General features: G+C 37.6%; 1 protein-coding gene across 1 annotated transcript; it reads right to left on the bottom strand.

Annotated features, from left to right (window-relative positions):
* Positions 1-1,941: 1,941 nt before the first annotated feature.
* cplx2a (complexin 2a) lies at positions 1,942-18,987 on the bottom strand. Its single transcript, XM_072384554.1, has 4 exons — positions 18,750-18,987; positions 17,218-17,302; positions 4,571-4,749; positions 1,942-3,422 (listed from the first exon to the last, which is right to left on the bottom strand). The coding sequence occupies exons 2-4, from the start codon at positions 17,246-17,248 to the stop codon at positions 3,231-3,233; spliced, it is 402 nt and encodes a 133-aa protein (XP_072240655.1). The 5' UTR covers positions 17,249-17,302; positions 18,750-18,987; the 3' UTR covers positions 1,942-3,230.
* Positions 18,988-24,504: the final 5,517 nt, after the last annotated feature.

Below are 24,504 nucleotides of genomic sequence, written 5' to 3'. Positions count from 1 at the left end.
CGTAGAGGAACTGCACAGTCCGTTCAGTCTGAGGATCCTTTTCTCTCTGCTCCATCGTTTGGCTTGAAACAAATCAGGGTATCATAGATATGGCATGTGACATGGTAAGACATTTGACAGATATACTGTATATATATAAAAATAAACATTTGTTACTCTTTGAAACATTGCTTGCAACTGGGGAACCCCTGTGTTTTCATTCATTTATTCAACAATGTAATACAGATTTGCTCTTGGGCTAAGAAGAAGCATCTTTTGCAGAATTTACTTTCTGTTAAATATTTACATGTTTTCCTAGCATTCTGTATTTTATTCAAACCATTTTACTGGATTCCTTCTATTGCAAGATGGTTGATAATTTCCTTGCATTTACTGCTAGTTTCAAATCCACCTCAACATTTCAGTATGCTTAAATTATACTTTCCATCTCTGCTTTTTGAGCCATTCTCTGCTGATTTTCTTATTATCTGAGGATCACTGTCCTTTTAAAAAAAAATCAACTTCTTTAAACTTGACTTGCCTTTGCTTGGGACCACCAGTCCTGGATAAACTGTGATCTGCTTGAAATCTGCTCCACTAATATATTATTTTCTTCATAAAAGGATTTCAATGTCATTTAATTTATTCGTTTTCAATCAATTTCCTGACAGACTCAAAAACATTCACCATTTTTTCTGAAGGGTACTGACAGCTCTTTAAGTGTTGACATCATGGTGGGACACATGTCAGGTTCAAGATGTCAGAGGTAAGAGTCGGACACGCTCCACATGTCACTCTCTGAGAAGGTTCTGATCATGAACTATGATTCACGTAAAAGTGTCATAAGTGTAAGCTTGAACTTGGCTTTTTGCATGTGGCAGATCAAATCACAAGCATATCGACTAAATCTCAGTTTCATGTTGCATTTCCTTCAGTTCGTCTTTGAAGTGCTGTTTTGAGGGCGATCAAATGTTTTGTTCCTCAAATACGTTGACAAAGTCAGCACCATCCAGGTTTAGACTTGATTTCTGCCAACTACATAAAACATGTCATTTTTTTTTTTTTTAAGGTTTTAGCACTGGTGGACTTAATTTGAAAGTAAATAGACAGGAAAGGGGGCAGAGCAAGTGGGAGATGACATGCAGCAAAGGGCCCTGGGCCAGGACTCAAACCTGGGCCTTCTGCCGTGAGGAGCTGCAGACTGTATGTGGGACACCTGCTTAACCAGTTGAGCTATATAGCACCCTGTAATTTGCCACATGCAATATTATATTATCATTACTATTGTATTACTATGAGAAGTTAATTGGCAGTTCTCTTATCAATATGGATGATTTTCAGTTACAAGGAGCCAGTAGTAAGTCGACAGGGAATCAAGTCTTCCCCCTCTCGTTACCATCTTGTAGACCAAAAGAAAATGAACAAATATGAAAAACAAGACTTTCCTGTATGTAATACTATGCCCGTCATGCTACTGTATGCAATAGTAATCATTAATCATAACATATGTTTAAATCGTAATTATGCTTTACACAGCAGAGCAATATTTGTGTATAATATAAAGGAACAGTTTTATTAATTCCTTCAAATAAATACCGACATATTTTTATATTTGTGGTTAAGTCTGTCCAGGGTAATGGCCATTTAAAAAATAATAAGGATGAACTAAATTTTTTTTAACTTATTATAAATGAGAAAAACTAAAAATCAGGAAATGTTCAAATGAAAGTCAGATAGACTTAAGAGAAAGCTTGCTGGTTACTTTTTTCTACGCCCCATTTTTTTAAAACAAAGAAAAAAAAAAGAAGAAAAAAAAAAAAGACTATTTTAAGTCTGTGAACAAACTTTTAACTTTTTATTGAATCTCAGGCAGACACATACACATTAAACCGTTATTGCACTCTCCATTCTGCATTGCCCTCCTCCCTACTAGCAATACAGAATCCTTTTTAAACACTCCTGTTTTATTCTTTTTGTTTGTGAAACAAAATCAGTTGGCAAACTGCAGTCACTTCACAATGTGGGGGTGTGTGTTGAGGGAAGGTGGTCTGTTTCTCACAAATCTTCACACAGTTCAAAAGCCAACCTAATACAGCTTAGTCAAAATGCACATCTTATTCAGATTTCATTCACTGCTCTGTCCCTTCTCACCCTGAAAAATAACAATATACATACTGTGAGTTCTGGTTTTATGGCTGAAAGCTTAAGGTTTTAGCTGTTGTACAACAGCTACACGGTCATTTTTCATCAAAAATTAAACAGAAAACCCTGCAAATATAATTCAGTTTCCTGAATGCATACATATCTATTTTTGATTACTGATATTAACTGTTACATCGACACGGTAGTGAAAACACAGTCAAACTTAGGAGTTATTGCCTTCATATTTTTTGCATGATAAAGAAGGGGATAAACAGGGATCAGGTGGGTTCGAGTACATAGTCACACAACAGACAAATGGCATGCAAGACGTAAGAAAGACACACTGAGCAAGGAAATAGAAACATTTCTAAACACTATACTACATAAACATGTACGCATAAACACTTTGTGGGCCCGTGTCTGAAAGATAGACGACTGGTTTTACAGAGAAATGTGTAACTGTGTGCAAAACATTTTACATAAATTTCAGACATGGTTGGACACGTAACAGAAACTTAAGGAGCACACAACAGTAGTCTTTAAATAACATTTAAAATATGGCTTATCAAGTTATCACTTTTTTGTTTTAGCGACACACAGATTAATATTTTCATATAATATCTATGATTGTTTGCCAACCTTGAGGCTTACTATGTATTCACTTATTTATATACAAATTGAGTAAAGGTGGTGGACAATTTCTTTTCAGTGCTGCAGGAGAGCAACCATTACAGACGAGAGAAAAGGGGAGTTTAAAACTTCTCAGACTATAAGGATAAACCATCTAACATGTGTCTTTAGCCACCTGCTTGTTAGCTTCAAAATATAACACAGCTAACAGTAGCATCAGTCAAGCTAACATAAATCTGGCTGCTGAGTCAGCCTTGCACAGTCGAATGGCTGTACTTCACACTGTTGGTTCACATTTGATTAAATACCCCACCATAAAACTTTGATAAAACCCAACACCAAAAAAACTCTCATAATTGTAACTATATTTTCCGTACTTACATGAGAATGGGAGAAAAAAAAAACCTGAATAAAGCCAACCTTGTGAGTGTAGCCTATTAACTAAGCTAGATAATGTCAGCATTAGCCACCTGGCTAACCTACTTCTTCAGCATGTCTTGCAGAGGACCTGGCAGGTATTTCATCACTGTGTCCATGATGCTTTCTTCCTCCTCCTCATCTCCACAGCCGGCTGGCACGGCCTTCTTGGGTCGAGTCAAGCTGCCCTCTGCAGGCTCCTCTGCAGCTGCAGCTGCCTCAGCCTCAGCCTCCTCTCGCTTTTTCAACCCATACTGGTGATGGAGGACATACACAGAGGTGTAAGATGTAAAGACTAATATACATTAAATACATTAAGATATATTTTATCATTGGGTATCACATAGTTTTGCATTAGATTTGCATTAGCCGCTGTCCTGCAGGTTTTAGATGTTTCCCTGCTTCAGCACACCTGATTCAGATCAATGCATCATTAGCAGGCTTGTGCAGAACTTAACAATCTTTTGAAGAGATTAATTTCATCTGAATCAGGTGTGTTGAAGCAGGGAAACATCTAAAACCCGTAGGACAACGGCCCACAAGGACTGGATGTGGACATCCCTGCTCTAAGACCTTGGGTGATAAGGGCATAAATGAGGGATTCTTGTGTACTGCAACCTTAAGCATCATCACAACACTTGGGGCAATACCTGTACACATCTAAACTTCACAAGTTGCCAATAATTTAAGAAATTCTTCAATTTGACCCAATAACAAAAACTCATTCTTAGAAGTGTGCAAATCCAGCAAAGTTACAAGCTATTTTCACAGTATCTTGCACAACATAATGAAGTTAAATGGAGGTATTGGACTGAAATGGACTGAGGTGCGTGGAGGAGGGAACCCTGTGAGAGTAAACTGACACTAACAAACCAAGGTCTTCAGAAACACGATCCATAAACATCTTCGATGTCATCTTTGCTAACATTCAGTTATGTCTATCTCATCCACCTGTTTTTGTCTAAAAACGATCATATTTGGATCAGCCTTTTTGTTTCTCTCAGTTATGTGCAACTTTGTGATTCTCTACTGATCTATTTTAATCACTAAGTTAAAAAATAACAAGAAAAGAAAACCTAAGTCTAAAAATAGTCTATTTTAAAAACACTAAATAAAAGGGCTTTTGCTGTCATGCAGGGCAAAATGTGAAGACTTCAGAAGCTACGCGAACATCAAAAGACAAGACAGAAACCAGTCTTCAAAACTTTCCATAGTTATAAGCATAACTGAGAAGATACTGCATTTTCTATCCATTTAATTATTTTAGTAAGCATTCATTGTTGGAAAACTATTGTTAAATATATTTTGTATTTATCTTTTCTTTGTTTTGGTGGCGACGTCACCCTGAGAGACTGCTATACAACGTCTTCTGCTCAGTTGGTAGATTAGTTTGACATTTTACCTTGTCCCTGATGCCTTGCCTCATCATTTCCCTCTCAGCCTCCATCTTGGAATATTTGGCCTTCCTCTCCTCCTCCTGCTGCCTCAGTGCCTCCTGTCGCTCCTCTTCCTTCTTTGCTGCATCAGGGTCTTCCTCCTTCTCCTCCCCGCCCAGCATCTTGCCCACATCAGGGGGGCCTCCTGAGAGAGACAGAGAGGAAAATAAAGGAAAGACATGAGGCACAATGCAAGCTTCAGTAGGTTTCTAGCAAGATTGAGATGTCAAAATATCAAATTAGACAAAAAAAAAGAGAAAAAAAAGTCAAGTCAGATGTGTTACAAGCATATAAACTGACTTGGCTACAGGAAGACTGAAAGATTTTAAAATTAAAACAGTCAGATGCAACAATTTTGTCATTTCAAATTCCAAAATGAATGTTGTTTTTTTTAGATTTTTTAACAGTCATAGCATTCTTGTCAAGATAGAAAACATTTTGATATACTGTATAATTTCAAATATCACTAACAAGGAAATGCTTTCTTGGAGCTTAAGCCTGTTTTGCAACACAATACATTATTCAACAGACCAGTGTTTACCAATCCCGGTCCTCGGGACCCACTGCCCTGCATGTTTTAGATGTTTCCTTACTCCAACATACCAAATGATCCATCCAAATGAATGGGTCACCTCATCAGCTGGTCTATAGAAAGCTCTGCAGAAGCCTGTTAATGACCCACTGATTGGAATCAGATGTGTTAAAGCCTGAAAACCTTTTAAAACACTGGAAAATAGAGGTGCCATAAATGTATTTGAGTAAAAAAAAAATTAAACGGTGAAATTAATTATCAGTTAATCTGATTCATTCTAAGCCAATTTTATTAAAACAGTTGTAACATAATGAAAGCAAAGCCGTGTATCATGATTTTCCCAGAGTTACATTCATCATTCATACATAAAATATTCCATTTATTATTCATGGAAAGTAGCCCCAGGGGTTTAACTAACAACAACAACAACAAAGAAAACTAATGAAAAAAGAAAATGCCATAGAACTGCGTATGACTTTATCTGAACTGAAAAAAAGAGTCATGAATTTTTCAGTGGACAAATCCTTAATAAATAAGACTGACATTTTAGAAAATTAAGGGGTCCACAAGTTTGACTTTCAACTGTTTCTGTCTGCAGAGCGCCAAAGGGTGTCAGAGAAAAAAGACCCCACCCCCGCAGTTCAGATTCTTTGTTTGATATCATTAGCCAGCTTGATAAAAAGGGTAGCCCGTAGGGGATCTTGTTTTTTTATGTTTTTGTTTTGATGAAGAGATACGTGGGCTCACTGTATACTCTTGAGTGTGGCTGATTACATTATACTTGCATGTGCCTAAGTTTGTTTGTTTCTACAGAGCAAATAAAATACTGGAGACCTAAAATGTATGAGATAAGACTAATCAAATTATGCAGTTAAAAAGCAAGTATAAAAAAACTAAAATAATTTTTTCTTTTTATTTGACCCTCCTCAAAGGTCGCCCTGATGGCTATTTGAGTTCAAACCAACACTTTACCAACATGGTAACAACTCCATTTTATCCTGCACAGGCATTTTTTAACTGTATTAATTTAAAATGTAAACGTATGCATTTTTATTTCATACTCTTAGTCACTACATTATCAGTAACATTTGCGCTTCCAATTTACACATTTAGATTATGAAGATTTTTGTGCTTTTTTAAAAAGTAAATATATGGGGGGAAAAAAATATTTTTTTAACCAAGTGATAAAAAGAGTTCCCTCTTTTAAAACAGCTAATCTAAAATATGAAAAAAATGTAAGTCTTTTGAAAAATGGTTTGTCCAAAGCTCTTTAGGAAATCTATACAAATGAGCTCTTTTTGAAGATATATTCCTTGACTACATATTCAAACATAACATTTTACCCAATCTGCAATTAAAAACGTATTGTCTCTATACAAGTAAACAACTGAGGTGCTTTCACTGTGGTATTTTTCATCTGAAATATTAGCGCTGCTTGGCTTAAGGTAGATGGACAGAATGGACACGTGTACCTCGCTCAATGACAGCTTAGGCTGCAGCTGCAGAGTCAGCAAATATCCAACAGGTTTTAGTCTACTTCCATTGAGGGCAATTTATTTTCCACAAAAACATTTTGTTTGGCCAATCAAAAGTACTAACAAGCAAAAGGGGCATTTGAAACTGTTATTTTTTACACAGCAAATTTTTCTCATGCACAAGGTTATAATAAAGGTTGGTTAATACATTTGTATTAAACAGTTGGTGCTCATTCAAAGATTAAGTGATGAGGGGCTGAAATACTAACCGTTCAGGTAGTATATAATGCATAATGCATGTATTTACGTTTCGCTAATATTAAAGGAAGAAAAAAATGGCAAAAACAGTTATTTTCAACATCAGTATTTGTATCGGCCCACAATTTCACAATCAGCCTAGTTAATGCTATTTAATATAGCTCTCCATATCAACAGGAATGTCATTTCGGATGAAACTCCCTTTATTTCAATTTTAAAATGAAAAAGAAATATGCGGTAGTTAAGTCACTAAATAGTTAAGTCACAAAAAACCCAGGATTTTCAGAAAAAAAATCCATAGATCTGACCTTAGTGTCATGAATTGATAACTAAGTTGTGTTTGCAATTTGTTTATGTATAATTATAACTAAGAAACTGAAGATCAAACATCAAGCACTTCTGTTATATTGAGAAACACAAAGACTTGGAAATATGTTGGTTAATGAGACAGATCCAAATGGAAGAGTCATTGATGCAAGAGAGACTGAACAAATGGTTTTGTGTATTATAGTTGCACGGCAGGAGTCCTGAAATAGGTTTTATATAAATCTGTTTACTGCGCCTGTAGGAACTACACATCTTATGTAGTAATGCGTCATGACGCCAAGGCAGAAAAATAAAGGAAGAGTATAAAGGAAAAAAAAAAAAGAGAAACATGGAAGTCTGTCACTATGCATCTTCTTTAAGATTATGAAGACAAAAACCAGTGGACTGAGGGATTATGCCAAAGACCAGAGTAAAAAAAGGAGAACAAAAAAGAAGGCATTAGCTGAGTCAGTATACTGTACCTCTGCATATAATGACACAACAAGACATATTTGGGAAAACAAGAGACGTGAGAGGATTTGGAGAGAATCTGTCAGAATATGTTCAGTCTAATTAGCTTCACTGCTCCAGTTAGCAGGATCACCCTTCACTTTCTGTTCGACTACACAGAGAGTGGGGGTGGAACAGCTGAAACGATGGAGAAAAAGAAAAAAACACCGGAAGAGAAGAGATGAAGCATGAAGAGAAGAAGAAGAAAAGGCTGATAGAGAGGGCGAAAGTCAGGCAAGGAGAGAAAACAAGCAACTAAGAGGGAAAGATCGCTTGAGCCTACTCTGCCCCCCGGTACAGCTAGAGCTTTGACTAATCAGCATAATAACAACAAACTGCAGCAAAATGTGGGAGAGAGATGACAAACAGCAGAGATGAAAAAAGAAGAAAATATTAAATATATCTCGGCCTGATTATTACTAACCCGAAGAAATAACGGCATTACTTGAATGGACAGAGGCATGAAGAGCTCACCAGAAGCACTCTATGAAGAGATGAAGAGGTAAGTGAAACTCATCAACATGGGAAGTGTTACAAAGGCTCTGGGACTCCAGCGATTCACAGTAAAACATTATCTATGTCAATGATAAGATAAATGACATAAACAGGTAAGATCATGATTACACTCATTAGACTGCAACTCTGTGATCTTACTTCTGGCCCTTTGTGGTCTGGTTTTACTCTATAAACTGTCTGAAACCATGAAAAACAAGGCTATGTCTCAGGAGAGTATAAAAAGTATAAACAGTATTACCCTTGTAATTTCTTTGGCTTACCCTAATTTTCAAGCAATACGGGTTCGAGCGACAATCTATTGAATTGCTGTTACTATTTTTACTCAACCATTCATACCCAGTTCATCCAGGAGTGAATTAAGTGAGTGAATGGTGATCAAAAGAACAAAGCTGTTTATCTTAGAAATAAAACATTATTTTTAGAACATCTATATCTCTGCACCACCCTGTAGGAGGGTGCCACAAGTGAAGACTTTTCTGGCCAATTCCGATTTTTTTTGTATAACTGACACTGTCAGGTGTTATAAGGTCAGTCTGAGAGCATAAACCTTCAATGTCCCAATCTTATTTTATTGAAAAACATTGAACAATACCCATGAAACAATACAAAATTGTTTTAACTGCACATGAGGTAGTGCTCTCAAATGTAAATGAAAAGTTCAGAGCATTACTGTCCAAACTACTAACTATTAACTAGCCCTCTCTCACGGCAGAGAAAAAGGGACAGTGGCTGATTTTTTTACCTTTGCGGAGGTAGATAAGATCGGTGGATAAGATCGGTTTCACAAGTATCGGCCAATCGCAGATCACCCAAAATTAAAGAAATCTGTGGGAATTCTAGTGCACGCCACGAAGATAAAGAAAGTAAATCGGTGGTATTGAGCTTGAACTTAATTGAAAAGGACAGAAGAAGGGAAAAACAATCTATGGTTAATGGACGCATTGCCGAATCAGCGGTTACGGGGAAGGGAAGCTGACACAGCAACATATATCAAACAGCTGTCCACTGATGTCTTTGCTTGTTATAATTATCTTTTTGTATGAGAAAGAGAAAGCGATGGAGAAGAGGAGAAGTATGGCTAAAAGCCATATGAGTGTCCATATATGCACATAGATAATCGCTTGACTTCCTTTTTGGCTTGCACAAATGAACATTTGTGGTGTTGAACAATTGCTTGCCTGTGTGTATTTAAAGGGACTCTGTATGTATGTTCATACATGCTCATGTATGAGAATGTGTGGAAACAGATATAGTATATCAAATATGTGGTGGGACTTTCCATCATTGATTACATTGACAAGTTGTATACACTAATAAGAAGCTTAAATTCCTGTTGAAATGTTCCTCTTGATGGCTTATATGTAGATGTAACCTGCTTCCATGCATACATATTGCATAGATACCACTTCATTTCTATTGCATTGCTGGAAAAGAGGCTGCATCAAAGTTTAATGATATGCAAACTGTGACAGGATTAAAATGGTTAAAAACTGCACAATAGTGTACTCACAGGCTCTATTTTGAGAAATGATTTAGTCAGCATTGAGCTTTCACATTCTTTAGAAATCAAAATGAAACTCATGAGTGCATACATCAATACTCTCTATGATATCCCAGATGCATCCAGGTGTCTCTGATCCAAGCTAAGAGCTTATCTAGCATAATGGAGGATGATTTAGGATCAGCTTAACAGCCCAAGCCTGAATGTGCAATAGAATCCATGTAAATGATGTTGAGTCCTGTGAGTGCAGCAATGGCAATCTATCTATCTATCTATCTATCTATCTATCTATCTATCTATCTATCTATCTATCTATCTATCTATCTATCTATCTATCTATCTATCTATCTATCTATCTATCTATCTATCTATCTATCTATCTATCTATCTATCTATCTATCTATCTATCTATCTATCTATCTATCTATCTATCTATCTATCTATCTATCTATCTATCTATCTATCTATCTATCTATCTATCTATCTATCTATCCATCCATCCATCCATCCATCCATCCATCCATCTATCTAGCTATCAGCTAAATTAAGGGGTAGCTTTTCCTTCAAAATAGTATGATTAATTTCCTAGATACTTAAACACTGCTTGACTGTTACACAATAGGTGTAATTTATTTAATCCTCCACTTCTGAAAGTTCTCTGTAAAATCTGTTAAATCCAAAGTCTTGAGGGAAAGTGGGAAAGAAGACAAGCCTAAGCTAACTCTCCCAGTGCTTGAACTTTTGACAGCATCAGATAAACTATACTGATCTCTCTCTTCCCACTCAAAGTTCTCAGGCTAATCCCTCTCTTACTCTAAAGTGTGTTGGGAAAGCACAAGAGGATACAACAAAGATCACGGCTGAAACCATTATTTTCTCAAAAAAGCTTATTTAACATCCTAAATGTGGCAGAGGAAGATAGTTTGGAAACGAAAAGCAGTATTTATCTAGCTGCCCTTCAAGTGGAACAGCTTATTTTGCATGATGACTTAAGTTGAATGATATGCAATCCTCTCCTCTTTACCTACAGTTTGTCCGCTTAGATGTAGTTTTGGCAAATATGTTAGTATAGGTTATGCAATTATTTCTTAATTTCAACTTTATGCTGCATTTAAACACAAAAGGGCCATAGCAATAGTCAAAATTCTGGATCTGAAAAAGTGTACTTTACAGAATACAAGTTAGAGATCAGTAACATTTTACAAAATAATGTACTTTTATGTGTGCTAGAGTAGAAAATCTGCATGAATAAACTAAAATATGCACTGATACGCTGTAATTTCTCACTAAAAAATCTGTTATGTCTTTGCAGTAACAACTAATGCTTATCTAATGCACTCAAAGATATCTTGACAAAAGAATCTAAAATTTTAATTAAATTTTGTCATAATGCAGTTTCATCAAGGATTCTGGGGAACACTTGGCCTTAGGTTTGAATGTTTAAAGAGTGAAAAGCCTCCTTTCATTCTGCGCAGGACTGCAGTACAAAGGGGCATTTGATTACATCAGACTTGCAGAATATATATATATTTATAGTAAGAACAAGAGAGGGTTGGAGCAAGTCTCCATCAATTTTAAACCCACCATAAAGGTTTTACCGCAGCTGCTGCACAGTACAGTTGCTGTAAGGTGATTATGAAGTCTCAGCATCAAACTGATACACAGTGTCCTATTTGCGTCCTATTTTTTCCTTAATTTCTGGCAATGATTTGTTCAGTGTCATCAGACCAAATTGATTTATGGCTCAGGACGAGCTGACTCCTTTACCTTAAGTTACAAGGTGTCTGAGAACAGTGTACTGAGAGAAGAGCGCTTCTGCTCAAACAGAACTGCTGTGTCGCAGGCTCTTTCATCACTTTAATATGCATTATGAAGGGAATAGAAATGTTTCAGCCATGAGCTCTCTTTGCCATTGCTTTGATGAGGTCTAGGACACTTCTGTCTACAGGACAGTTTTTTAAACTGTTACATAGGTTTAACTGAACTGTCCAGATCATTTTGCCAGTTTGCAATAAACTGCAGACTGTCAGGGTGGGAAGACTAACTCATTTAAATTTAAGAAAACAATTCATTATTGTTGGAGATTTAATGTAGTCTTCTGTAGGACCACTGGTGCAGGTGTTTAAAAAGGTACTTCATTTTCAGTTATTTTCAAATTAACCTTTATCATTCTTTTGTCCATGGCGAGTGGGTTTGTCAAAATGATTACATCATGATTGATAAACTGCATCTATGTAACACTTTTCTATTCTTGTTGAACATTTACAGACCTTTCAAATATTGTGCAATAAGCAGTACTTGCAATTGGTAGAAGTTCCACTTTACCTCTTGAGCCACAATCACCTGATTGTGATTATTTGTGCTGAAACGGATTATTTAGCAAAATTGTATGAAACCTATCTGGAACAGAAATGTCCCGTTTCATTACACAAGGTTTTACAAGCGCTCTTTTAATTTCATCATATCATTTCACCCCATTTCTCTGCTGTAGTTTTAGTTTTGGCATCTGACTGCAGACGTCTATTTGGTGACAGCCCTCATAGTTGGCAATAAATTGTCAACTATGAGTGTATACTTGGGGCAGCCCCAGTGACAAGGTAAAGTATTTTTCTAGAGCAGTAAAAGGCTTTCCATGAAATTACATGTCGACATGCATGGTCCTGCTGTCTTTAGTTTAGGCGGAGATTTACAGACGTTTACACAGATCCAATTGAGGTAAAAACATTTATGAAATTTTTCCTGGTGCACGAGTGTACCTGAAAGCTTTAGTACACGCTGTAATGAGTTTTATTTACATTTACCTGATTTTGATACAAATAGTCTGTTCTTTCCTCTGACATCCACTTTTTTCTCTGTCACTCTCACTTTTTGTGACTTATATGTTTAAAAGATTTATTTATTGAATCCAGACACGCCATCCAACTCACATCAAGAGATGGACTCATATATTCCACTCCAACTGTAGCTGAAGGTCACTTTGTAGAATTGAATTTGATGTGTTGGAGTAATGCACAAGAAGAAGAAGATGGGGAAGTGGGTGGGTGGGTGTGTGTGTGTGTGTGTGTGTGTGCGTGTGTGTGTGCATGTGTGTGTGTGTGTGTGTGTGCATGTGTGTGTGTGTGTGCATGTGTGTGTGTTTGTGTGTGTGTGTGTGTGTGTGTGTGTAAGCACGCATGTAGCTGGGTATCAGCTGTAACCCCAACACCAATCAAGTGTTAAAGGTCGATTCTAGCCAGTCATATCAGAGTGATGTTTAATGTGACTATTCACACTCTGAGATGGGGAGATGGGGAGAGGGGAGAACACCTCAAGGTGCCCCCTGTATCTATTTCACATTGAATATCTTCCCTTTGTTGTGCTTCCTTCTATAATATTATAAGATTTTTACCTCCGACAACATTACATTGATTTATCGATAACTAATAAACATAGCAACTAATAAAAAAGGTTTATCTTTTCTTTATAAATACAGTACCAGTATCTACTCATTTAAAAGTATCTGTACTGTTTCTTTGGCATAGTAGCTATAGCTACTATAGGTGGTTATAAAATGCCCAGCTGCCACATTTCCCCAGATGCAAAATTCCAAAATAACATCATGATGTCAACCATCAGCCACCCAGATCTCCCAACAAATCAGCCCCTAAAAAAACATGTACTGGCTGACCACTCAATTGTACTGTAAATATACAGTATTTACCTCAAGAGTTTTACAAACTGTACAACTGCACTTTCCCAGACCCCTGTATATGAAGAGATCCTAAAGAAGAACTTAATCTCATCTTTGATTAACTCAAATAGACATGTCAGTACAAACAATGGACTGAAAGCATAAGATGTAAAAACAGGTGACAGCCATCATCTCACACTGTTTACAAGTGAGACTGTTCATGATAGCATTACTACATTAATCAATTGAAGCAATATTTTCTTCCAACAACTTCCTGTTTGGCGCCAAATATCAATCCATCAGTTTTCCCACAAACTCTGACATATTATCATATCATCATAAGAGACACATGTTCAACTGAGACATAACATTTAATGCAAAATAATTTGGTAATTTAATACTATGATCGATTTACTGGCTGTGACAATAACATTTCTGCTGATACAATCATGTGGTGTCTACTGTTGCTGCCTTCACATTTTAACTCATCTCCAGACCTTGGGACTCAGTGAGCAGCAAACTTAACAGCCTCTCATTCTGTCAGACTAACTTCAAGTTTTAGGAGTTTTAGGAGTGCAGTATCAGCACTGGAACATCTGTTATAGCTAGGATTTTAGGTTGGGGAGCAAAAACTGTGTGGGAGCCCATCCAATGGCTCCCTGAACAACAAGTACAGTAGAGCTTCATTGATTAAAATCTGCAGGGTTGTCAAATGAAGCACATGTTAATTTTTTTTTTCCCAGGCTGGACGTTTTCAAGATGCAATGGGCTCATAAACTGCAGTCCAGGGAGCAAAACAGTTTCAGAGCTGCTTCCACTTCAAGTTAACAATGTTAAATATCAGCTTGTGTTTTCATAAAAGTTGTTGCAAAGTGAGGATTCGGTCTCGATGAGTGCATGTGGGTTAGATAAGATTCATTAGAGAAGGTGAATTACATCTTGACTACTGCACTTGCAGCTTCAAATGAAAGTTGACTCAAAAGAGAGGCCCATTATTTACTTTATGTTGAAATGCTTTATCAGAAACATTTTAACTATAACAGACTTTAAAATTACCTTTGGGACTAAAATGTTATGTGTTTATATTGTCTGTAAATTGTGGTGACAGAAAACATGAGTAACTCTATCATCAACACTGTTTACAATTTAGATCCAATTTTAACATGTTACATAATGTTGCTCAAGTCAGTTCAATGAAAAATGTTTATACAATTGTTTTATAGCATTAACTGAGAAATACTGAACAAGATCTGTGGCTCTTAGTTTCTCATTTTGGACTGAAGGTGCTTTTGCTACAATCTTGCCGGAAACCTCTGGAAATTAATGCCTGTCTTGGAATCGGGTGATGCCCAGTTCCATATGTGGCTATTTCACCACACAGCCCAACACTGTCCCAGTTTCAGATTTTAGCAATGCTGAGTCATCATTGTTCAACATCACTCTGTTTTGTTCCAGATATCTGCAACCGGAGACGCCTCAGAGGATTACTTAATGCACGGGCAGCATCATCTCAGTCACGAAGACTCTCATCCACACACGGATCACCTAACATACTTAGCAAAGCACTGTGCCTGGACAGCAAATCCAGATATAAACAGAATAAACATAATCACAGGATGAATGGATGGGAGACATAGGCTAAAAGCGGAGGACAAATTTTGTGTATATATATATATATATATATATATATATATGTGTGTGTGTGTGTGTGTGCATAACAATAAATTGGATCTTAAGCTTAATCTTAATATGACTTGTGATAGTTTCAGAGCGAGGATGAAAAATGCTGCTCCATTTATTCTGTTTCTTATCTCTCAAGGTTGTATGACTTATTTACTTATTGTTTAGGTCATATGCATATACAGGGTGATTAGTCAAAATGGCTTTTTTAAATGTAAATTAATACATTCACATCAAATGCAAATGCTGTTTGGCAAAAAAAAAAAAAATACTGTTCTCACCACAGGCTTAATTTTTGTATTCAACCAATCAGGATGTTGACATGGCAAAGCCACTTACTAGTGACTTAATAGGTCACCAAGGTGACAATCTGTTTTGATTGTATTGTCTTATTCAGAGGAGAGCAGAAATTAAGTCATGTTGTTGTTTTCCAGGTAACATTGGGCTGCCAAAACTATACTTTCCTCACCCAAACTGTGTATCTTTGGTGCCTAAACCTAACACAACAGTGACTTAAAATAAATGTAACGCTGTGAACATTTAGTGTCACATGACTGTGTTTCATATTACAAGCAACTGTCACAAATGTAATGTTGCACAAGAATATATGCAGCTTCGACCACTAATGCCCAAATAATACAGATTAATTGGGTTAATATCTAAGAAATATTCAGCTGATAGGTACTGAGCAGCAGATCAATGGCTTAGTTGATTGATTTCCTGACAAACTAGCTTGTTTCATTATGTGACAGCTCATCTGAAGTGCACTGTCAGTATTTTTCTGCATTTCTGTGGAAAGAGGTCAATGTGTCCCCAGTAAGAAAAGATGAACACAGACGTTCTATTACAAGCATTCAAAGGCATTCACAGCAAATAAACCATCATCCTGAAAGGCATCAGTATCAGTTATTAAACATATGGTGCTTATAATGATCAAATTTTCCTTCTTTCATTCTTGATCTTTTGTATTTATTTCACACACAAAAAACTAACACAAAATGCCTGTGCAGGCTTCATGATTTCGCTTGTAGATGTTAACATACACAACCAGTCTTTTGCAGTGTCAATAAAAGAAAAGGCAGAGCTTGTACACATATGCATACACCCGCAAACCTAATCGCTACATCGTCTACAGGCGGAGTGCAGCCTGACGAAGCAAAACCAGCAATCAACTCAATGCAGTTTATTTAAGAATTCATAGCGCAGACTCTAGGCACAGAAGCTAGGCAGAACAAGGCAGCGCTTTCATCTCCTGCATCCCAATGAGGAGCCAAGTATGTGCCTCAACTCCACAATCCAACTGTAACTGGCTGCCTGCTCTGTAACTTGTAACAGTTCAGCGTAACGCACGACTGACCAGAATGTATGTGATTCCTGTATCGTAACCATTGGTGCCACTTTCCTGCTGTTTGCCTTGAAGTTAAAACTGACAAGAAGGATCAGTTACAGAGCTTTTATGAGGACTAATTAGTGGGAAATAAGAGCTTAGATAATATTCAAGAGGATAATACTTGAAGGCTTTAAAGGACAAAAGTCTCACCAAAAAAAATAAAATGCTAATCTTAGCTCTTGGCCCAACTGCTCCTCCTCATCTTTGTGCCAGAGGTTATCTTGAAAAGCACAATCAGCTTGAAAACCTCTTTACTCATGCATTAAGATCAAGATACCATGAAGCTGCTGCTGTCCTGAGAAGGTTACATGTGGAGATACAAGCTTTCCTATGTGCGTCAGTAGTACAATGATAGACCTACTAACTACATCTACAGCTGCTACTGTCCTATTTCATCTGCAGCTGTCGTAACCTCATTTAGAGAGACATGATATACTGGTCCCATTTGCACTATTTCTACAAAAGTCGAAACACAGAGCAAAAAACTACGACTTTCCGTCGACTTTCCGTCATTCGGCTCATGTCAGGTTATAATGCTCTATTGTTAAGGATTTGGCTGACAGGAGGTCATTCTTTAGAATGAGTTATGCTGCCCAGCAGAAAGAATGTGTAGTTGAGGTCAGTAGTTTTGTGAAGGATGGATTATCATCGCCCAGCGTCCCCCATAACTACCCAGCAAATACTAGTGCAGCGCTCTTGCTGCTCGTGAGCATCCCTTTAAATCCTTTCCACTGCAGTGCTGTTAAATCAACCTCACGCCAGGCGGACTACTCACCTCCCAGCGCAGCTTTCATTACAAAATTCATGATGAAGCAGTTCTGTGTTCTCCTCCTTCAGTGGCCGTGTTATCAGGGACAGACCTGCAACCAGAGGACAGAATACATAAGCTGTGACTGCACACACTCCAGGGTTACAAGAGTTTGATGGGATGGGATGGGATGGGATGGGATGGGATGGGATGGGCTTGGGGACAAGGAGGCTTGATGCAGACACGAAACAACATCCAGATGGAGATCCTTGTGTGGGAAAGCGACACCAAAACCTGCAAAAAGCAAACCCTTCTGCTTCTGCAATTAAAATACTTTCATCGGATCGTTCAAAATTTCTGAAAGCTATAGATTTACATACATACATAATTTACATGAACAGCTCCAAGATGTGACTAAATCTTTGAGTCACTTCTTTGTGACTAATAAAAAAATAGTGTCTAAACTGGGTTAAGATATAAAACTCTACACCCTGAGTTTTGTTGAAGCACCTGCACCCTCGATTCAGAGACATGCTCCAGCTTAAGTGGATTTATGCTGACGCTGCCTGACTGCCTGCAATGTATTCTCGCATTGAAATTACTCCCAGAAATTAGAAAAGGTGAAGAACAAAGACAGGGTCAAACATGACAGAATGGAGGCAAGATTTATGCCAGTGCACAGGGCTTTGAGAGCATAACCTCACAGACAGGCAAGAAAAGTAGATTCTTTTTTTTTTTAAATCCTTGTCATTTAGATGTTAGAAGTTATTTCCATATTTTTCTGCACATGATGGAGTATTTCATCCTGTATTTAAGGCTAATAATAACTCAAGGTTGATGAACAGTATATTCAGTATAACTCTATATGGAAAACCCGTTTCTCTAATATTGCTGCTGGGATTTATTGCCTGAGAGAATTAACCCTGACTTTAGGGTAATTTAGAGTCATTATTAACGCTATATGGGATTGACAGATTGAGATTATTGTGCGCCTGAGGAAAAACATCAAACTCGATGTAATCTCAGTCTGTTTTTCTCTCTCTCTCTTTTTTTTTTTTTTTTTTTTACAGTATAAAGACCGAGCATGCAGTTTTACTGCATTTTACAGTATCCCCTTGACATTGCAGTCGCGGCAACCTCGTCTTGAACTAGGTGTACTCATTATGTATCTGTTTATTCTCCAGGTCATTTTCATTTGCCAAAAGTCCATTCTGCACCAGCCGAGCGTCTTTAATTAATTCATCTCTTGGTTTCCTTCCACTTCACCATCATCTGCAGCAGCATCCTCAGTTTCTCCTCACACGAACCCACCAGCAATAACTCAGTGTTCTTGCTGCGGTGCAGTATTCCGGCACATCCACGGCACTGCAATTGTACTCCCTATTACATTACTGCACCAACAAGCTTAAATTTGATGAACCATAACTCTCTCACACACACACACGGAAGGCGGTGTTTTAAAGAGTGTGGAAGCTTGAGTATCTTTTACCAAGTAGTGCATGAACCTGTCACCGTCCTGTCCCGTAAAACATCCCCTTCTTTGTTCGACTGTCGTTTACCTGGTTTTGATCGTCCTCAAGTCCCTCCAAAAAGCCTCGGTGCAGAGTTAAAACCACTCGTCCTGTTCTCACTCAGCGGGATGAAAGAAAACACGAAATGTGCGTCTGAAAGCCGGATTTTGCCTCTCTTTGTGTGATACTCAATGATCTCAGTTTGCAGACATGCCGGTTGTGTCGGGCTGCAGCGGAGGAGGAAGAGGAGGAGGAGGAGAATCTATTCCTGCAGGACGAGAGGAGAACATGCTCAGAGAGGGAAGGGGAGGAGGTATATTTGAATGCAACATCCTACCAGTTCAGTTCAGTTTGAAAACTTCAACAGCGAGCATTACATAAGCATTTTCTGAAAACTAGGTTACCAAGAGTGCTTTGAGTACCGCACAATGTTTTCTATTTATCATAGGAACATGTGAGATATTTTCCACACATATCAAATGAGTATTTTCTAAAATTGCCTCACATCTAACTGTAATATCAGCAGTTTCATTGCTGCCATTCCGCCATTGATCTGGTATACAGAAACTTTATTTCATAAGCTCAGAAACTATTTATTTCTCAAAGTGCAATAAAAGCTGACAAATATGTAATTTTCCTTTGATGAAATTTCAAATGCTTGCAGTGAGTGTATGTAACTGCATTTCATAGTGTATATGTCATTATGTTCTATTGTAACTTATAGTGTCTTGTGTGTTCAGCTTTAACAACATACAAGTTCTAATCTAGCATTAGTTTTTTCTTTAATTTCTTTTTTTTTTGTTTGCCTTCTCTCAGTGCTGACTCTAAAAGCTTTGCAATATACTCTGTCCACTCACGTAGCCACAATATATTGGAACATTGTGTTAAAATGTAAATAAAACAGATATTAAATTATTTTGAAATATAATGAACCAATATTTTAATCACAACAGAACATACAGTACAAAAGACATCAGATGCTGAAAGTGAGTCATTTTATTGTTTCATGAAATTTATATGCTCATCTCCCATAAATTGGGGGAGGACCATGATTACCATTGTGCACCATCCCCATTTTTTAGACAACAGTCTGCAAGCATCTGGAATCCAAGGAGGGCAGCTGCTGTACCTTTGGGAGAGGAATGGTGACCATTCTTGCCTGATAGGATTCTAGCTGCTCAACTCTCCTGGGTCTTCTTTGTCATATTTTGCATTTCTTGATGCACCAAATGTTTTCAGTTGGTGAAAGGTCTTGTCTGCAGGCAGGCCAGTCCAGCACCTGCACTCTTCTACTGTAAAGCTATGCTGTTGTAATAGATACGGTATGTGATTTAGCATTGTCTTGTATTGAATACACATGGACTTCCCTGAAAAAGATGTCCTCTGGATGGGAGCATATGTTGTTTTAAAGCTGCAAATACCTTTCAGCATTGATGATGTCTGTCTTTTCATATGTGCAAATTACCAGTTCCATTACCATGCACCCCCACATCATCAGCGATGCAGGCTTTTATAATGAGCGCTGATAACAAGCTGAATGGTCAATCTACTCTTTAGTCTGGAGGATGCAGTGTCCATGATGTCAAGAAATTATTACAAATCCTGATTTGTCTGACCACAAAACAGTTTTCCACTTTGCCTCAGCCCTTTTTTAAATTAGCTTTGGCTCAGAGAAGGCGCGACGTTCCTGGTCGTGTTCACTCTTCTTTACAGGATTAAGCTTAAATAAAACCTCTTGAATATTGAAATCTCACAGACCCTAATTTATGAGGTTTCAGATCATCATTGTCCAAAATTAAAAGCTTTAAAGCTGAAAGAGAAATTTATGCTAATATGCTAATGATTATGCTAACATTCGGAATGGAGAATTAATGATCCTACACTGTATCACGCTCACCAACAAGTTCATGCTTTTGCATTGGAAGTCCAATAAGAGCATGTTTCAAACATCCTACACTGCTCAAGTACATCTTGCCTCCTTCTTTCAAATTAGGTATATTAAACGGTTTAGGAGCAGTATGTTTAAATTCTTCTTCAAAAAGAACAAGTTACTGCAATAGTCTCCAACCACACTTTTAAAATAATATATTAATCAAACTGAATTCGGTGCTCTACGCATGCTCTGCAGTTTCCATCAGAGGCTTTCATTTGGAAGTCACAGAAGAATCCAGTCCACAAAAGATTAAGCAGTTAACAGCAGAGAAAAGTGAGCAGTAAATACGAAATGTACAGAGTTAGAAAATTGTCAGTTGCCATTCTGCATTGCAGTTGCCATCAGCTAATTGTTTCTCAATTACTATTGTCAGCCGTAACAGACCCAATGCTAATTATCTGAGAGGAGGCATGTAACTCTCCCTGTAAATGTACTGACCATCTTCTAAGAATGGAATAATTCCCTTTACTGTTGAGTTTTTAGTTTTTAACAGAGCGCTAACACAACAAATACAAAATCTCAGTCCAATCTAGAAGCAATTAAATTTTTCCTTGAGGTTGTTTACACAATGCACCCTTTAACAAATTGTCATGTTTGTCACGATATTTCCCTTCATTAGCTCTGATTTCTCTTCTCACATCTGAAGGAGGTATTGAGTTCTTTGGCTGTTAAATGCTCCACTGCATTCATCAGTTGACAGTGTCTTCTGGCTGGTGCTGGCAGATAACTCTCAAAGTGTGTCTAAAAGCTTCTTTTGTCTAAAAAAAGCTTCCTGCTGCTAGACACACATGTAGAGCTGATGTGCAGAGGCAGTTGTTGGTGCCTCACTACTGATATGAAGCTGTACACAGCAAGTTGGGCTTTGTTTTCCACAGTCCTAGCTGGTGAAGTTTCAGTTCTGAAATACCTTTACTCAATGATCGTCTGTGCTCTACCATATGTCTCCAAATTGTAAGGCTTCAGGAGAGAGTGCTAAGGTTTCCGACAGGTAAATCTAAGTCCTTGAGATATTTTGGATCCTTTTCATTTAATCCTTAGCTGGCAGATCACAGAGGTGCTGTGGTATAATTTCAGCTGTCTCAACATTACCTGAGAAAGATTTTCTTGGCAGGATGAGAGACTCTGCAGTAGTGATGTATTGGTTCTGCAGAAGTTAGGTTTTTCTCATTCTTTTCCTTACATCAGCTGATGTCTTTTTATAGTTTTCTGTATTTTCACTATTAGTCATATTTTCAGTATTGGTGAATAAACAAACCATATTTGGAAGACAAGGATTTCAGTTGGAAAGTATTTTGATATCACTAAATCCCCTGCCTATCCTAGCCACCTGCACCCTACCTACTTTATCACTGCTGTGACAATAGAACACTGAAGGTGAAAATGATATATTCATCACTTGAACTTAACCTTGTTCCTGATTCTAAACGTATACTTCTAAAATAAGCTTCTCTGCCCTTGAGGGTCCCTGCTCTCTCCATGATAGTGACATTGCCATTTGCACACATGGTGAGGCAGACAGGCAGAGAGCACTCAAAGCACCAAGGAGAGCTCTCTCTGCCGTATCTTTCATCTATTTATCAAGACAAAAGAGGTTGTGTTCAGTCTGCACACTCAGGCACAAGCATCCATCACATTGTTTATAACCTAAAAACACTTCGAAACAACAGCTCGCACACAGAGATACTTCCTTGTCATCCTTTGACAATCCACCATCAGTTCAGAATGGTTTTGTGTCTTTGTGAGCATTTGATTTATAGTCTCTCGGGTTTCTGTATCAGGTTTAGCTCTTGATTAATATCCACTAGTATATTGTTTGAAGGGGCTGCGTGGTGGTGAGCACCATTGCCTCACAACAAGAGGGTTTCTGGTTCAGATCCCGGCTGGGGCCTTTTTGAGTGGAGTTTACATGTTTTCCCTGTGTACGTGTGGGTTCTCTCCAGGTACTCCAGATTCCTCCCACCATGAAAAAAATGTGCATGTGAAATAATTGGTGGTTAAACTGCTGACTAAATTGCCCCTGGGAGTGAGTGTGAACGTGCTTGGTTGTTTGTCTCTGTGTGGCTCTGTGATAGACTGGCAACGTGTCCAGTGTGTACCCTGCCTCTTGCTCAGTGGCAGCTGGGATAGGCTCCAGTCCCCCACAGCCCTCAATAAGCAGGTACAGAAAATGGGTGGATGGATGGCTATTGTTTCAAAGCTGAACATGACAAAAATGTTCTCCTCTGTCTGTGTGTTTTCACACCTTTTTATTAAATCGTACATAAACCACATTAAACACTATGCAGTTATTGTAAACTATTAGCATTCTGGCAGCATTTCTCTGGGCCTTGGCCTTCTTATCTGGTTTCCCTTTTTTCTATGTAATGTGTGTCAGTGACACCATTTACAGAGCTATATTTCAACATATCAGCATGCTTGTGTCGAGGTACTCACCTCAGCCATGTACTGGATGAGAGCAAATTACAAATTACTTCAAAAGCAGTAGTAACTGAATGAGTATACTGTGAAAACATTGCAGCATCCTATGAAATACAGAAACCATTATATATCTCTTCTTGACCAACTTACTGCTGTAATCAACAAGGAAATAAATTACTTTCTAAACATCATCTAACAGTAGTACAAATACCATCACATGAAAGTATTGCTGTAGTGCTGCTTTCCTGCTTTTTAGATACAAATGTAAATATGTACATTTGTAAATATGTGTAAATATTTTGGACAAAAAGAGGAGGCTGGGCTTTAACTATGGACTCCTCAGTGGCGTGCAATACCTAAAATCCAACAAATTTCCAAAAATGTGAAAAATGGATAGTGCATCTCCAAATTATGAAGATAGGAGTACTCAAATGTTTTGTTTATTCAGCTCATATCACAATACAAATAGGCTTATGTTCATATATGATATATACATTTATTATATATTCTCAGTATTTTAAAGTGAAAAAATAAATGAATACATATATATTTATTTTTATAGTGCATTCAGTCATTACTATTGGCTAACAGAAATATATCAGATGATAAAAGTATATTCATGCCTGACTAGTGACAATATTGTAGTTGAGGCATGTCTTTTAAATCTTATTTTTCATGCCTTGGTGTGATTTAAGTCACTTATTAAGCTGTGTTCATAATTCAAATGCTGTCAAAGAGGGATGTGTGTTGTGGCCTCTGAGCATCATCAGCATCGGGTGCTGACACTTTCAGTGGTACAGAGTGACTAATTTATTATGATACAATATGCAAGGAAGATAAGTCAGTGAAATGCTATGGGGACACAGTCACTTTGATGCAATACATGGTTTGAGTTACATTTGAATATTCAGAGGATGAACCATTAATGAGGTGGCAGCCAGAAACATCCTTTGATATGAGGAAAATTCTTTCAAGGTAATTTTATTAACAGCCAGCTGACTGAGACGGACAGAGTTTAATTAAATGATTAGGGATGGCCATGTTTTCTCTTATTCTGCCACAACAAGAACCCACTGAGAATAAAATTACCGTAATGTACTCACCTAGGATGAATTGGTGCATCTGCTGAAGATGTTGTTCAAACATTTCACAACATGACAGGTGAAATATTGCAAGTACAAATGATCCACTTTGTTACTTTCTATATTGTTTCTGTTCATGCTCGCTCTCATGTCAATGAGCAGTTTGTGTACAAGTTTCTCAGTTGCAGTGCTAATAATAAGAGGAGCAATATTGTATCCCAAATAATAACTGTAAGGAAAGAGATGTATTTGTATCTTCTGGGTTTGAGAACTTGACTTTAAAGAGGTATTTGTGTCAGTTCAAGAGAATGTGTTTTCTTTATTAGAAAGAACGGTGCAGCAAATTTAACTGCTGAATGTCAATCATTTG

Source organism: Leuresthes tenuis, unplaced genomic scaffold (genome assembly GCF_036924035.1).
Source record: "Leuresthes tenuis unplaced genomic scaffold, fLeuTen1.0.hap1 SCAF_4, whole genome shotgun sequence".
NCBI classification, from domain to species: Eukaryota; Metazoa; Chordata; class Actinopteri; order Atheriniformes; family Atherinopsidae; genus Leuresthes; species Leuresthes tenuis.
The sequence above is the reverse complement of the archived record's forward strand: the minus strand, read 5'-3'. Positions and strand labels throughout refer to the sequence as shown.

Coding starts and splice junctions, on each gene's coding strand:
- cplx2a (XM_072384554.1), bottom strand. CDS start 17,248: ATGAATTTTGTAATGAAAGCTGCGCTGGGAG. Junction 4,750..17,217: donor AATGAAAGCTGCGCTGGGAG/GTGAGTAGTCCG, acceptor TGTCTCTCTCAG/GAGGCCCCCCTGATGTGGGC. Junction 3,423..4,570: donor GGCAAGGCATCAGGGACAAG/GTAAAATGTCAA, acceptor CTCCATCACCAG/TATGGGTTGAAAAAGCGAGA.